The 16,689-nt window shown below is 43.7% G+C and overlaps 1 protein-coding gene across 1 annotated transcript in view; it reads right to left on the bottom strand.

Moving 5' to 3' along the window:
* cop1 (COP1 E3 ubiquitin ligase) overlaps positions 1-16,689 on the bottom strand; it is a 99,267-nt gene that overhangs the window by 47,700 nt on the left and 34,878 nt on the right. Inside the window, exons 4-5 of the mRNA XM_043698537.1 lie at positions 14,767-14,831; positions 12,614-12,733 (exon numbers count right to left, since the gene is read on the bottom strand). Of these exons, the coding sequence (XP_043554472.1) occupies positions 12,614-12,733; positions 14,767-14,831 (185 nt within the window). The remainder of the gene's footprint in view (positions 1-12,613; positions 12,734-14,766; positions 14,832-16,689) is intronic.

Genomic DNA, 16,689 nt, shown 5'->3' with positions numbered 1-16,689 from the left:
TTTGATCCAACCAGTCCATGCCAAACATAATCCCAAAATAAACACGTCCCACCTGCCTGGACCATATTCCTCCAAACCCTTCTTACTCATTTACTTCTCCAAACGTCTTTAAAATGGCGAAATTGTGCCCATCACTTCCACAGGAAGTTCATTCCACATGCGAACTACCCTCAGTGTAAAAAGCACTTTTACACAGGAAGTTGAAGTTTCGAACTTTCTTTGTCAAATGGTGGTTGATACTAATGTAATTGTTAAATTGAAATCTGAGACAGGCAAAGTTTTATTAAGACTATCAAGGAATATAGGCCCAAGGACTTAGACCATGATCTTATTGAATTGGTGGAGCAGGATTGAGGTGTTGAATGGCCTACTCCGGTTTCTATAAAAATAAAGTACCATTATCATGAAGTGTAAAGAGCAGAGATCTTAAGTAATTAATTCACACATTAAATCAAATACAATAGTGATGGAAGGACAGGTATATTGCTGCTGCAACATGTGGGAGTGGCTGGACGTCAAGGTGAACACATCTGTCTCAATTGTTTGCAGCTTGTGGAATTTGAGCAAAGGTGAGGGGGTTGCAGTCCGAGCAACAGAGTGTAAATAGATAGGTGGAAAGAGGGGCAGCCAGCATTGTCTATGGAAAGCCAGGAAGAGGCAGTAGATAGCATAAATGGGAGGCAATGGCCAACTGACATAACCACTGGACTGCTAACTCAGAGACCTGGGTAGGACTCTCGTGACTTGACAGTTAGGGAAATTTGAATTCAATAAAAATCTGGAATTAAGAGTCTAATGATGATTATTGTTGGAAAAACCCATCTGATTCACTAATGTCCTTTAGGGAAGGAAAGTGCTGCCCTTACCTAGTCTGGCCTGCATGTGACGTCAGGTATGGTTGACTCTAAACTGCCCTCTGAGCACCTAGAGGTGCACAATAAATGATGACCTACCTAGTGACATCCTGTGAATGAAGAAGTTGGAAAATGTGGTGCCACTGTTTAAGAAGGGCGGTAAAGACAAGCCAGGGAACCATAGACCGGTGAGCCTGACCTCGGTGGTGGGCAAATTGTTGGAGGAAATCTTGAGCGACAGGATGTACATGTATTTGGAAAGGCAAGGACTGATTAGGGATAGTCAACATGGCTTTGTGCGTGGGAAATCATGTCTCACAAATTTGAGTTTTTTGGAGAAGTAACAAAGAAGATTGATGAGGGCAGAGCAGAAGATGTGATCTATATGGACTTCAGTAAGGCGTTTGACAAGATTCCCCATGGGAAACTGATTAGCAAGGTTAGATCTCATGGAATACAGGGAGAACTAGCCATTTGGATACTGAACTGGCTCAAAGGTAGAAGACAGAGGGTCACAGACTGGAGGCCTGTAACCACTGGAGTGCCACAAGGATCGGTGTAGGGTCCTCTACTTTTTGTCATTTGCATAAATGATTTGGATGCGAGCATAAGAGGTACAGTTAGTAAGTTTGCAGATGACACCAAAATTGGAGGTGTAGTGGACAGCCAAGAGGGTTACCTTAGATTACAACAGGATCTGGATCAGATGGGCCAATGGGCTGAGAAGTGGCAGATGGAGGTTAATTCAGATAAATGTGAGGTGCTGCATTTTGGGAAAGCAAATCTTAGCAGGACTAATACACTTAATGGTAAGGTCCTAGGGAGTGTTGCTGAACAAAGAGACCTTGAATGCAGGTTCATAACTCCTTGAAAGTGGAATCGCAGATAGATAGGATAGTGAAGGCGGCGTTTGGTATCTTTTCCTTTATTGGTCAGAGTATTGATACAGGAGTTGGGAGGTCATGTTGTGGCTGTACAGGACATTGGTTAGGCCACTGTTGGAATATTGCGTGCAATTCTGGTCTCCTTCCTATCAGAAAGATGTTGTGAAATTTGAAAGGGTTCAGAAAAGATTTACAAGGATGTTGCCAGGATCAAGGGTTGGAGGATCTGAGCTACAGGGAGAGGCTACACAGACTGGGGCTGTTTTCCCTGGAGTGTGGGAGGCTGAGGGGTGACCTTATAGAGGTTTACAAAATTATGAGGGGCATGGATAGGATAAATAGGCAAAGTCTTTTCCCTGGGGTCTGGGAGTCCAGAACTAGACGGCACTGGTTTAGGGTGAGAGGGGAAAGATATAAAAGAGACCTAAGGGGCAACTTTTTCACGCAGAGGGTGTACGCGTATGGAATGAGCTGCCAGAGGATGTGGTGGAGGCTGGTACAATTGCAACATTTAAGAGGCATTTGGATGGGTATATGAATAGGAACGGTTTGGAGGGATATGGGCCGGGTGCTGACAGGTGGGACTAGATTGGGTTGGGATATCTGGTCGGCATGGACGGGTTGGACTGAAGGGACTGTTTCCATGCTGCACATCTCTGTGACTCTAAAAGATTCTTTGGAGATTTGACAGTATAGATGTAGAGTTGTCTTGCTTTGTGGGAAAGTAATATAATCTGTGATGAAGGGATCATATATTTAATACAGAAATGTTTGAAGAATTTCTTCTCAGAGGGTAGTGAATCTATGAAATTCTTTACTGCAGAGGGCAGGTCATTAAATATGAATATTTGTCTCTCATAGTCTTTGCAATTACTAAGGGATTGGGAAAGGCAGGAAAGTGGAGTTTGAGGATAATCAGACCAGCCATTTAATGACACAGCAGACTTGATACGCTGAAAAACGTACTTCTGCTCATGCTTTATGTTCTTAACCACGTAGTTGATTCTTAACTGAACTCTGACATGGCCACATTAAACCACGTAGAAAAGACAAAACGAGCATCAGGCAAGGCACCAGAAACAGAGAGTTTTAGGTTGTTTGAGCTGTGTCAACTCAACTCCAGGACATGGCAGCAGCAGTTCCTCAGGGGAGTATCTGAGTTTGAAACATCTTCAGGTGCTTCAATGACATGGTGTCCATCATAAGGTCATATGTGGGGATGATGATTTGGTGCTGCTGGGGTGTACAAAGGCAAAAAAAATCACAACACTAGGTGAGAATCCATCAGGTTTATTTGGAAGCACAAGCCTTTGGAGTGCTGCTCCTTCACCAGGTAGTTGCGGCGTATAAGATTGTAAGACACAAAACACTTCAACAGTCCAGGACATTCGACCTCGGACCTTCAGGTAGCTGTCCTCCAAGGTGGATTTTGGGACAGGCAACACGCAACGTGGCCAAGCAGAGGCCGATAGCCAAATTCGGTACCCGTGCAGGAGGCCTCAACTGGGACACAACAGGTGACCCACTGCACTACACACACACACACAATCCTACAAACCCATACACTCACGCAGACTCTCTGCCACTCAGAATTAGAATCCCTACTGCATGGGAACAAGCTTTCAACCCAATAGGTCTGCACTGACCCTCCGAAGAGTATCCCATTCCCCTACACTTACCCTTGACTCGTGCACCTAACCTATATATCCCTGAACACTATGGGCAATTTAGCACAGCCAATTCACCTCACCTGCAAATCTTTGGATTGTGGGAGGAAAGCCACACAGACACTGGGAGAATGTCCCTTAGTAATTGCAAAGACTATGAGAGACAAATATTCATATTTAATGACCTGCCCTCTGCAGTAAAGAATTTCATAGATTCACTACCCTCTGAGAAGAAATTCTTCAAACATTTCTGTATTAAATATATGATCCCTTCATCACAGTGGAGTTTGCACAGTCACCAGAGACTGGAATCGAACCAGGTCCCGCCCAAACACAAGCTCTCTCTCATACACTCAATGTACACACCCATATATGTAACCTCTCAGACTTAAACACCTGCACACTCATACATACATTCTCGCACTTATATTCCCTGCCCCCACACACACGCAAACACATTTGTGGGGTGAATTTGTACTTGCAGAATTATATTTTATTTTGATCAAAGACTGCATGAATCCATGTAAGATTCTGTAAATCCTTTTTAGATACAGAATCAGTTTGAACATTGGGCCACAGACAGCCTCACACAGGGCACCTCACACCTTCAATGCATTATCTGAGACGATATGGCACCTATTGTTAAAGCTCACTTGACAATGTAACTTTTAAAGCAAGTTCTGGGATTTGCATATAAAAGAACTGAATCCAACATGGCCATTCTAAAAGGTGAGAGACTTAACAAAAAATCCAGGTCTTTTTCAATATGTAATTTCAGTTGCACCACACTGTAAACACTTGTTACAAATTCTGTGTCTTACGCTCTTATATGCCACACCCACCTAATGAAGGAGCAGCGCTCAGAAAGCTAGCGCTTCCAAATAAACCTGTTGGACTATAACCTGGTGTTGTGTGACTTTTAAATATGTGGGAATCTTAGCCTAAAACTGTAAATCAGGGAAGAGGCAGATTTGAAAGAGTTGAGGAGGAATTACTTCTTTTAAAGGGGTTGTGACTGCATAAAGTTCATTATCTCATGGTGCAGTTGACATTGGGACACAATAAATTTGAGATTAATAAACATTTAATTTATAACCTCAGAGGGCAGGAAAGTAGGGTTAATGCCAAGATGAGATCAGCCACAATCATATCAAATAGTGGAATAAGGTCAAGGGACTCCTCGTTCTTATGACTGCACAATATTCAGCACCATTCAGTGACTCATTGGGTACTGAACGGTTCAGTGTCCATAACAGCAAGAACCTGCCAACATCTAAGTTTGAACTGCTAAGTGGCAAGTAACATTCCCATCCCAAATGTCAGGGCACTGACCATTTCCAATGAAAGGTAATCTAAATCTTCCACTGATTTTCTATGGTATTGCCATCACTGAATTCACCAGTTTCAAAATTTTGACAGTTTACCATACACTGGAAACTATTTGGATTAATACATAAATAGAATGGCTTGGAATCCTGTAAACCACCTCGACTTTCCAAAGCCTGTCCAATCTCTTTTTATTCATTTGTGGGACTTGGGCATCGCTGGCTGGCCAGCATTAATAGCCCACCCCTATTTGCCCTTGAGAAGGTGATGGTGAGCTGCCTTCTCAAATTGCTGCAGTCCACATGCTGTGGGTTGACCCACAATACTAGTAGGGAGGGAATTCCAGGATTTTCACCCAACGACTGCGAAGGAATGGCAGTATATTTCCAAGTCAGAGAACTGAGTGGCTTAGACAGGAACTTGCAGGAGGTGGTGTTCCCAACTACCTATTGCCCTTGTCCTTTGAGCTGGAAGTGGTTGTGGGTTTGGAAGATGGTGTCTAAGGACCTTTGGTGAATTTCTGCAGTGCATCTTGTAGATAGTACACGCTGCAGCGACTGAGCACCAGTGGTGGAGGGATTGAATGTTTGTAGAGGTGGTGCCAATCAAGCGGGCTGTTTTGTCCTGGATGGTGTCAAGCTTCTCGAGTGTTGTTGGAGCTGCACCCATCCAGGAAAATGGGGAGTATTCCATCACACTCCTGAGTTGTGCCTTAAGAAAGTTGAAAAGATTCTGGGGTGTCAGGAGGTGAGTTTCTTGCTGCAGTATTCCTTAGTGCATGACCTGCTCTCGTACCCACTGTGATTATATGGGGAGTCCAGTTGTGTTTCTGATCAATGGTGACCCCAAGGATGTTGACACTGAGGGATTCAGTAATGGTAATTCTGTTGAATGCCAAGGGGTGGTGGTTAGAGTGTCTCTTATTGGTGACTGGCATTTGTGTAGCGTGACTTTTACTTGCCACTTGTTGGCCCAAGACTGGATACTATCCAGATCTTGTTACATTTGAGCACAGACTGTTTCAGTATGAGGAGTAGCGAATGGTGCTGAACACTGAGCAGTCATTGGCAAACATCCCCACTTCCGACCTTATGACAGAGGGAAGGTCATTGATGAAACAGCTGAAGATTGTTGGGCCTTGGACACTACCCTGAGGGTCTCCTGCAGCTAAGGTGACTGACCCTCCACAACCATCTTCCCTTGGGCCAGGTATGACACTAACCAGCAGACTGTTTGCCCCCGATATGCACTGATTCCACTTTTGCCAGGGCTCCTTGATGATATACGCGGTCAAATACGGCCAGGATGTCAAGGGCTGTCACTCTCACCACCCCTCTGGAATTCAGCTCTTTGGTCCATGTTTGAACCAAGGCTGTTATGAGATAAGGAGCTGAATGACCATGGCAAAACCAAACTCTGCATCATTGAGCAAGTTGTTGCTGAGCGGGTGCTGCTTAACAGTGCTGTTGATGAGTCCTTCCATCACTTTACTGATGGACAGCAGACTTATTGGGTGGTAATTGGCCAGATTGGATTTGTCCTATTTTTTGTCCACAGGACATACCTGGTCAGCTTTCCACAATGTCGGGTAGATATCAGTGTAGTAACTGTACTGGAAGAGCATGGCTAGAGGAGCGGCAAGCACTATTGCCAGAATGTTATCTAGGCCCATTGCCTTTGTAGTATCCATTGTCTCCAGCTGTTCCTTGATATCACATGGAATGAATTCGAATTGGAGACTGGTATTTGTTTTGCTGGGGGCCAAAGAGGAACCTGAGATGGATCATTCATCTGCACTTCCGACTGAAGATAGTTGCAAATGCATCAGCTTTATCTTTTGCACTGATGTGCTGGGCTCCACCATCATTGAGGATGGGGATACTTGTGAAGCCTCCTTCTCCTGCAGTGAGTAGTTTAATTGTCTACCAACATTCATGACTGTATGTGGAAGGACTGTTGAGCTGAGATCTGATCCGCTGGCATTGCTTAGCTCTGTCTACCACTCGCTGTTTATGCCATTTGGTACGCAAGTACTCCTGTTTGGTAGCTTCACCAGGTTAATACCCCATTTTTAGGTATGCCTAATGCTGCTCCTGGCATGCCCTCTCCATTGAACCAGGGTTCATCCACTGGCTTGATGGTAATGGTTAAGTGGGGGATACGCCAGGCCATGAGGATGCAGACTGTGCTGGAAACAGTTCTGTGCTGTTGATGGCCCACAGTGCCTCATGGAAGCCCAGCCTGAAGCTACTAGATCAGTTCGAACTCTGTCCCATTTAACACGGTGATAGTGCCACACAACACTGTAAAGGTTATTCTCAATGTGAAGGCGGGACTTCATCGCCACAAGGACAGTGTGATGGTCACTTTTATCCATACTGTCATGGACAGATGCTTCTGCAGCCGGCAGATTACTAAGGACGAGGTCAGGTATGTTTTTTCCTTTTGTTGGTTCCTTCACCACCTGCCGCAGACCCAGTCTAGCAGTTCTATCCTTTAGGACCCGAACACCTCGATCAGTAATGCTACTGCCGAGCCACTCTTGGTGGCAGACATTGAAAGTCACCACCTAGAGTACTTGCCACCCTCAGTGTTTCCTCCAAGTATTGTTCAACCTGGAGGATTATTGATTCAACATCCGAAGGAGGACGGTACATGATAACCAGCAAGAAATTTCCTTGCCCATGTTTAACCTGAAGCCATGAGACTTCATGGGGTCTGGAGTCAATGTTAAGGACTCCCAGGGCAACTCCCTCCCGACCATTTACCACTGTGCCGCCACCCCTGCTGGGTCTGTCCTGCCAGTGGGACAGGACATACCCAGGGATGGTAATGGTGGTGTCTGGGGTGTTATCTGTAAGGTATAATTCTATAAGAATGACCGTGTCAGGCTGTTGCTTGACTAGTCTGTGAGACAGCTCTCCCAATTTCGGCATTAGCACCCAGATGTTGGTCGACAGGGCTGAATGTATTTTTGCCATTGTCTTTTCCAGTTTCAAGGTTGATGCCAGGTGTGTTGTGACTTTCTAGCAACTGATACAACTGAGTGGTTTGCTGGGCCATTTCAGAGGGCAGTTGAGAGTCAGTCACATTGCTGTAGCTCTGGAGTCACATGTAGGCCAGACTAGGTAAGGATGGCAGATTTCCTAAGGGACATTAGTGAACCAGATGGTTTTTCTCCCCCCCCAACAACTGATAATGGTTTCATGGTCATCAATCGACTCTTAATTCCAAATTTTTTTTGTTGAATTCAAATTCCACCATCTGCCACGGTGGAATTCAAACCCAGGTCCTCAGAACCTTATTCTGGGCTTCTGGATTAATAGTCGAGCAATAGTACCACTAGGCCATAGCCTCCCCACTGAACAAGTCAGGAGTGTGATGGCCTGGTAAATGCAGCTCTAACTACACTTAATACAAAATTAGTCTACTTGACTGGCATCACATGCACAAACATATACCCTTTTCACCACTTATGGACAGTGACAGCATTGTGTACCGCCTCCAAATGTGCTGCAGCAATTTGTCAGGCTCAGAGCCATAGAATCAAAGAAGTCTATATGAAAACAGGCCCTTCAGCCTAACCTGGCGAAAGTGAGGACTGCAGATGCTAGACATCAGAGTCAAGATTAGAGTGATGATTTGGAGATGCCGGTGTTGGACTGGGGTGTACAAAGTTAAAAATCACAACACCAGGTTATAGTCCAACAGGTTTACTTGGAAGGACAGATGAATGAACCCATGCTGCTCATTTTTCACAGTTTAAAATAGTCCCATTTGCCTGCATTTGGTCCATATCTTTACATACCTATCCCATATACGTACCTATCTAAATATTTCTTAATTGTACTCGCTTTCACCACTACCTTGAAAAGCCTGCTCCAGACACTCACCATCCTGTTGAAACTTAAATGAATTTTTCAATGTATAATTTCACTTACATCACGCTGTAAATTTTTGCGATAAATTCTGTGTGTTAGGATTGAGCCCTCCACTACCACCTGATGAAGGAGCAACGCTCCGAAAGCGAGTGTGCTTCCCAATTAAACCTGTTGGACTATAACCTGGTGTTGTGCGATTTTTAAGATTAGAGTGGTGCTGGAAAAGCACAGCAGGTCAGGCAGCATCCGAGGAGCAGGAAAACTGACATTTTGGGCAGAAGCCCTTCAGTAGCAAAGACTATACCAGCCTGACTCCAGCCCTAACCTGCCCATTTTTCAGAGTTTAAAATAGTCCCATTTGCCTGCATTTGGTCCATATCCTTACATACCTATCCCATATACGTACCTATCTAAATATTTCTTAATTGTACTCGCTTTCACCACTACCTCGAGAAGCCTGCTCCAGACACTCACCATCCTGTTGAAACAATTGCCCCTCTGGACTCTTGTATTTCACTTCTCTCACCTTAAACCTCTGCCCTCTTGGTTTATACTCCCCTACCATGGGGAAAAGCTGCCTGTTATCTACCCTACCTATGCCTCTCATTATCTCCTCTCTCTCTCTACAAGGTCACCACTCAGACTCCAATGTCCCAAGGAAAAATGTTCCAGCCTATCCTCCTAACAACAACCTTCCAGGCCAGGGAGCATCCCAGGAAATCTTTTCTGCATTTTTTCTAGTTTAATATTATTCTTTTGACAATAAGGCAAGCAGAACTGCACGCAGTACTTCAAATATGGCCTCATCAGTGCCTTGTATAGCTGCAACAAGATGTCCTACCTCCTGTACTCTGTACCTCTGCCTGATAAAACCAAGAATGCAGAAAGCCTTCTTTAGAGCAGGTCTACCTGCGATCCATTTTCAAGGACCTATGAACTTGTACACCAACATCTCCTTGCTCGAGAACATTCCCCAAACCCTACCATTGACTGGGTAAGTCCTACCCTGGTTTGCATGAGCAAAATGCAACACCTTGCAATACCTTGCTTTTATCTATGTTAAATTCCTCCTGCCATTCCTCACCCCACTAAGCCCAATTGATCAAGATCTCATTGCATTATCAGATAATCTTCTTCACCATCCACTATACCAACAATCTTAGTGTCATCCGCAAACTTACTAACCATACCTCTTAAATTCCCATCCAAATCATTCACATTTATGACAAATAACAGTGGACCTACCACCAGCACACCACTGGTTACTGGCCTCCAGTCTGAAAAACAAACATCTACCACCACCCGGTCTTCTACTGTCAAGCCAATATTGTAACCAATTGGCTAGCTCTCCCTGGACACAGAGATTTAACCTGACCCAACAACCCACTATGTGGCACCTTGTCAAAAGCCTTGCTAAAGTCCAAAGATGTGCAGGTCAGGTGAATTGGCCATGCTAAATTGCCTGTAGTGTTAGGTATAGGGGTAAATGTAGGGGTATGGGTGGGTTGCGCTTCGGCGGGTCGGTGTGGACTTGTTGGGCCGAAGTGCCTGTTTCCACACTGTAATGTAATCTAAAGTCCATGGAAACGACCTCTACTGCTCTGCCCTCATGTCCGTTCTTGGTCACCCCTTCAAAAAACTCAACCAAATTCGTGAGACATGATTTCCCATGCATAAAGCCACGCTGATCATCCCAAATGCCTCTCGATCCAGTCTCCCAGAATTCCCTCTCACCACAAACATTAAGCAGACCAGTTTGTAGTTTGCAGGCATTTCCCTGCAGCCTCTCTTAAATAATGGCACAATATTAACCACCCTTCAAACCTCAGGCACTTCACTAATTGCTGTCGATGATACAAATCTCTCTACTGGAGGCCTCAATTTCCTCCCAAGCCTCCTACAAAGTCCTGTGAGACACTTCAAGTCCTGGCAATTTATCTACCTTCATGTGCTTTAAGACTTCCAGTACCTCTTCTGTAATGTGGAAACTCTGCAAGATATCACTCTCTATTTCCGCAAGTTCCCTCATATCCACACCTTTCTTGATGGTAAGTACTGGCAAAAAATATTCATTTACAAACTTACCCATCTCCTGTGGCTCCGCACATAGATGATCTGCTGGATCTTTAATAGGCCCGATTATCTCTGTCTTTTGCCCTCACATACTTGTAAAATCTTTGGATTCTCTTTACCTTATGTCATTCTCTGGATCCCTTTTAGGCCTCTTGAGTTTTCTCTTGTGTTATCTGATACCCTCTATATTCAAGGAACTTACTTGATCTCAGCTGCCTACAAGTTACATGCTTCCTTCAAGAACAGGGCCTCAATTACTCTTTAGATTCGCTACAGTGTGGAAACAGACCCTTCGGCCTAACATAGCCAGACCTAACCTCCGAAGAGTAACCCACCCAGACACATTTCCCTCTGACTATTGCACCTAACACTATGGGCAATTTAGCATGGCCTGCACATCTTTGGACTGAGAGAGGAAACTGGAGCACCCGGAAGAAACCCACGCAGACACGGGAAGAATGTGCAAACTCTACATGGACAGTCGCCCAAGGCTGGAATCAAACCTGGGACCCTGGTGCTGTGAGGCAGCAGTGCTAACCACTGAGCCAGGATTCCCTACTCCTGCCAGCCTTACCCTTCATTCTAACAGGAACGTGCTGACATTGCATCCTCATTAACTCACTTTTTAAAATCTCCCACTTGCCAGATAACCCTTTGTCTACAAACAGCCTCTCCCAGTCAATTTGTGCAAGTTCCAGTCTAAAACCATTAAAGTTGGCCTTGCCCCAATTTAGAAATTTAATTTGTGGATCAGATCTATTCTTTTCCATAGCTATTTTAAAACTAATGGAATTATAATCCCTAGTCCCAAACAGCTCTCCTTCTAATATTCCCATCATTTACCCTATCTTATTTTCCCCTTCTGTAGTATTATCATCTACATACTGCATGAGAAATTCTTCCTGAACACACTTAACCAATTTCTCTTCGTCCAAGCCCTTAACACTTCGACAATCCCAGTCAATGTTAGGAAATGTAAAATCTCCTTTGACAGCACTTTTCAAACTAGTGGCATCTGCCAAGTAGGAGGACAGGAACAGCACATACATGGAAATACCCCCATCTGCAAGTTCCCCTCCAAGCGATTCACCATCCTGGCATGAAACAATACCACGATTCCTTCACTGTCAATGGAACTTCCTTCCTGACAGCACAATCAATCAGTCTACCTACACAACACAGCAATCAAAGCAATGCTTACCATCACCTTCTCCCGAAGCAATTAATGATAGGTAGGACATCTTTCTGAGGAAACATTGAGGAGACAGAACCTGTGTTCCCCAGAAATTAGAAGAATGAAAGGTGATCTCAGAGAAATCTACATAATTCTTGAAGTCTCGACAGGGTGCATGCTGGCTGTGGGTGTGGGTGTAGAACCAGGGAGCACAGTCCCAGACTAAGAGGCATATCATTTAGGACCAAGATAAGCGTTTCTTCACTCAGAGGGTGAGTGAATCTTTGAACTTTTCTACTTGAGGGCTCAAACATTGATTAAATCCAAGGCGGCAACAGATAAGATTTTTCGATAACGATATATGGGATAGATAACGGAATAATTTGGGAATATGGTATTGAGGTAGATGATCAGGTATTATTTAGAATGGTTAGCATATTTTAAATACTGAATGACCTCCTCCTCCTACTCTAATGTTCCCAGTGCAACTCTTGTCAGGAGTGGTTGAGTATGAGATGAAATATGTGATGACCAAAAAGAAAACTTGATTTAAAGTCAATTGAGCTGAAGCAAGACAGACACCAAAGGCCAAATGACAGATGGTGATGTGTGGTGAATGTGAATGAATAACATAGCATGAGCTGAAACACTTTGCCATGTGGCAGAACTGTGTTTTACTCCACTTTTATCTGTCTGCCATGCCAGTCTCCCATCTCCTGACCATGTTATACCCAGGTGGCACCAGAGTACTCACCGCTTCCAGCTGCTGCTTCTTCTGTATTATCAGCTCCAGCATGAGGTTTACATTCGGGAGATCCAGACTATCCTGATCTGTGATCAGCACATCCTGAATTGCCTGCCATCGGTGGCCATTCTAAAACAAAGTGGTTTAAAAATCACTATCAAGCCTGTATATGTCACCCTTCTACTGCAACAAATAGGAGGATCTTCCATACCATCAGGTATTAATCATAAGAACACCAAGAACAGCAGTACCATTCAGCTCTTCAAGCCTGCTTGGCCTCCACATTCCATTCCTACCCCAACTCTTGCTGATCAAAAATCTCTCTCAGTCTTGAATAACTTCAATAACTTCACTGCTCTTTGGTCTATGGAACACTCACCAATCACAGACCAGTCTGACAAAAAAAAACTTCTCCATATTGAACGGAAGTACACTTGCTTTTATTCTGAGTGATCTGACCACTTTTATTCTGCCCGAGATCTAGTTGCTATCACAAGTAGAAACAACCACCTGTCAAATCCCCTCAGGATCATCTCTGTTTCAATAGGATGACATGCTGGTCGTGTCATTGGACTAGTAATCCGGAATCAGAGGCTCACATGCTGGGACATGGATTGAAGTCTCACCGTGGCAGAAAGTGAAATTTGAATTTAACAAGAATCTAGAATAAAACAATGGCCTAATGTAACCACTGCCCCAGTTTTCTTAAAAATCCAACTGATTCGATCATGGTTTAGTGAAGGAAACTCAGCTATCCTCACCTGATCACAGGTGACTGTCGATCCACAGCAATGTGGCAAACACCTAACTCGCTCCTTTGGGCAATTAGGGATGGATAACAAATGTTGACCAAACCAACAGGACCACATCCCATGAACAAATAAAAACCAAATTCTTCTGAACTCCAATGAGTTGAGCCCAGCCTGTTCAACTTTTCCTCTTAAGTCAAAACACCCTGACCCACTGCAGGAAACAGATGAGTGAATCGTCTTCGAATTATTTTGATGAAATTATATATTTTTTTAAAAAATCAAACAGGTCTGTCGAGAGTACTCCTGATGTGGACTCACAAAGGCCATCTATAGTTACAGAAGTTCCCTATTTTATATTTCCCTTTGCAATAAACCCTAACATGCCATACACCTTCCTAAACACTTGTTGTAAGCGTGTACAATAAAGAACACATTTTTCTGTTCCTTTTCAGGCAGATCAAAAGACGATAGTTTTAAAACCAAGGATCAGGGAAGGAATTGCTGAACCTTTAAAAACAAGTTACTGCAGCTCATTTGGAGCTGTGTTTACGCAGTTGCTTTGTTCAAGCAGTGTGGGAGGAGAGACAAGACACCATAATATTGGGTGGGTGCACAAAGTGAGGTTTAGCCAGCAACAGATTGCTGACTCACTTGTACATTTGGGACCAGTTCTGAATTCCAGAGGTCATTAGCCTGACTTAACCTTGATGATTGGATCCTGGGCAGTTAGTGCGTATGAATAACGAATGGGCAGAAGGTCTCCAGACTGGGATGCACAGTCTGTTTGTACATCTCTGAAAAGTAACATAAGCCTGGAAAGTTGACAATTATTCTTTCCTGCTATTTTATATCAGCTGCTGCCTCTAACCAGTGACTGAACAATCAATCTGTAAATTCCTGTTCCTCAGCAAAGATCTGAGAATTTGGAGGCAAGCAGCACTAGCGAAGGTGCATAGAAGATTTACAAGGATCATCCATCCTGAGAAAATGTTCAGAAAACAAAGACAAGGAGTTTACAGTATTAAGCAAGAAATAACTACAACTTCTAATAAAGATAATCCAATGGTCACAAGGACTTTGACCGCACACCAGCAACACTACCACCTTGCCCAAAGACAAAAGCAGCAAAGTCAGAGGAACACCATAACCTGCATCATAATCTTGTTTACATCTTCCTGTGTTTTGGTGCAGCCGTCCCCATTAACAATACACCTCACACTGAGTGCAAATAATTTCTGCAACTGGTGACCAATGGTACGACCTTCCTAATTCCAAATAATTGTCAGCAGCTTCTAGTAACCTCTACCCACTGGCCTGGGGTCAGTCTTTCAATCCATTCTGCTAACATAACTCCACATGTTCAGAGCTTCCCCTGTGGCACTTGGCATGATAATGGCAATTTGTACTTACTGGATGTTCAAGTTTTAGTCGTTTTTCTTCAGATCTCTGCTTCTGTTTTAGGATTAGTTCGTTCACTATAAAAAGGAACAGGGAATAATTACCGAAGTTGCAACCAAGAACCGAAACAAACAAACCTGCTTGAAGTTCAATTGAAATTGGTGAAAATGTGTCGCACTCCTGGCTTGGAATAAAAAACATGCACAAAACTCCTTTGCCCACACTGTTCTGGGACAGAATGGGGGCTACAGATGGTAGCTCCCTCTATTCTGTCCCCATCGAACACTCCCAGGACAAGTCCAGCATAAGGTTAGATACAATAAAGCCCTAATCACACTAAAACTGCCCCATTAAATTTCCTTGTGTAGATATGGTACAGGATTAGATAGCATAAGTCTTCCTCGCCGTTTTGTAGAAAAGCTCCAACAGGCACAGTATGTACTACATACCAAGCTAAGGGACAGTAGGGTAACCACAGCTTCCAAATTTTAACCAAAGTCTTGGTTATTTATTCTATAACCAAATGCAATGTTAGAAGTGCAGGAAGTTGAGAAATTGGTGAGGTTGGTGCAGACAGCAAGACTTCCCTGAACTTTAAATCCAAGCAATCTAAATTACTAAATATTAAAATGCACTTGATTTCTTATAGGAGCAGTACTTTTCAAAATCCTTTGGCAGACACCAACCTTTGAACTGCGTGGGAACAGATCAGATTTATTGTACTTATCGTTTTCTCTTTTAAAAAACCTTGAGAGATAAGATATACATGCATTTGGAAAGAATCGTCAGCATGGCTTTGTTAGAAGATCATGCCTCACAAATTTATTAGTGATTCTTTGATGAAGTGACGAAGGTTGACGAGGGCAGGGCGGTAGACATGGTTTATATGGATTTAAGTAGGGCCTTAAGGAGTGTAGTGGAATACAGGGACCTTTGGAGTTCAGGTGCACGGTTTTCTGAAAGTGGAGTCACACGTAGACAGGGAAAGGCTTTTGGCATACTGGCCTTTATCAGTCAGGACACTGAATACAGAAGTTGGGAAGTTATGATGCAGTTATACAGGACATTGGTGAGGCCGCACTTGCATAATTGTGTTCAGTTTTGGTCACCTTGTTATAGAAAGGATGTTAGTAAGCTGGAAAGAATGCAGAAGACATTTACGAGCATGTTGCCAGGACTCAATGGTCTGAGTTATAGGAAGAAGATTGGACAGGCTGGGAATTATCTTCTTTAGAGTGTAGGAGACTGAGGGGGTATCTTATAGAGGTCTATAAAATCATTAGAGGCATGGATAAGGGTGAATGCACTCAGTCTTTTATCCCAGGGTTAGGGAATTGAGGATTTAAAAGGCATCAGAGAGAGGAGAAAGAATAAAAGGGAACCTGAGGGACAGCTTTTTTTTTAAAACACAGAGTGGTACACATATGGAATGAGCTGCCAGTGGAAATGGTTGAGGCGGGTACATTAACAACATTTAAAAAGCATTCGGACAAGTACATAGATAGGAAAGGATTAAAAGGATATGGACCAAGTGCAGGGAAATGGGGTTCACGTGAACAGACATTTTTGGTCAGCATGGATCAGTTTGGGCTAAAGGACCTGTCTCAGTGCTGTAGGAATCTATGACTCAATTACCTGTTTGGGCATGAACCCAGAGCTAACTAACTGTTTCTTAGTGGCTAATGTATGGTGCTACCTAAAAGAAAATAAAAAATAAATTTTATCTAATAATGATCAAGACAATCACAGCATAATTGCAATATAGAGGCAGCCATTTATGTCTGTGCTAGGTCTCTAGCACAGCAATACTCCTCTGTTGTTGTGGTTCTGTTCGCCAAGCTGGAAGTTTTTGTTGCAAACGTTTCGTCCCCTGGCTAGGCAACATCATCAGTGCTTGGGAGCCTCCTGAGCGGCGCTTCGTTGATGTTTCCTCCG

This window comes from Chiloscyllium plagiosum, chromosome 11 (genome assembly GCF_004010195.1).
Source record: "Chiloscyllium plagiosum isolate BGI_BamShark_2017 chromosome 11, ASM401019v2, whole genome shotgun sequence".
Lineage (NCBI taxonomy): Eukaryota > Metazoa > Chordata > Chondrichthyes > Orectolobiformes > Hemiscylliidae > Chiloscyllium > Chiloscyllium plagiosum.
This window is presented reverse-complemented; position numbering and strand designations above follow the sequence as displayed.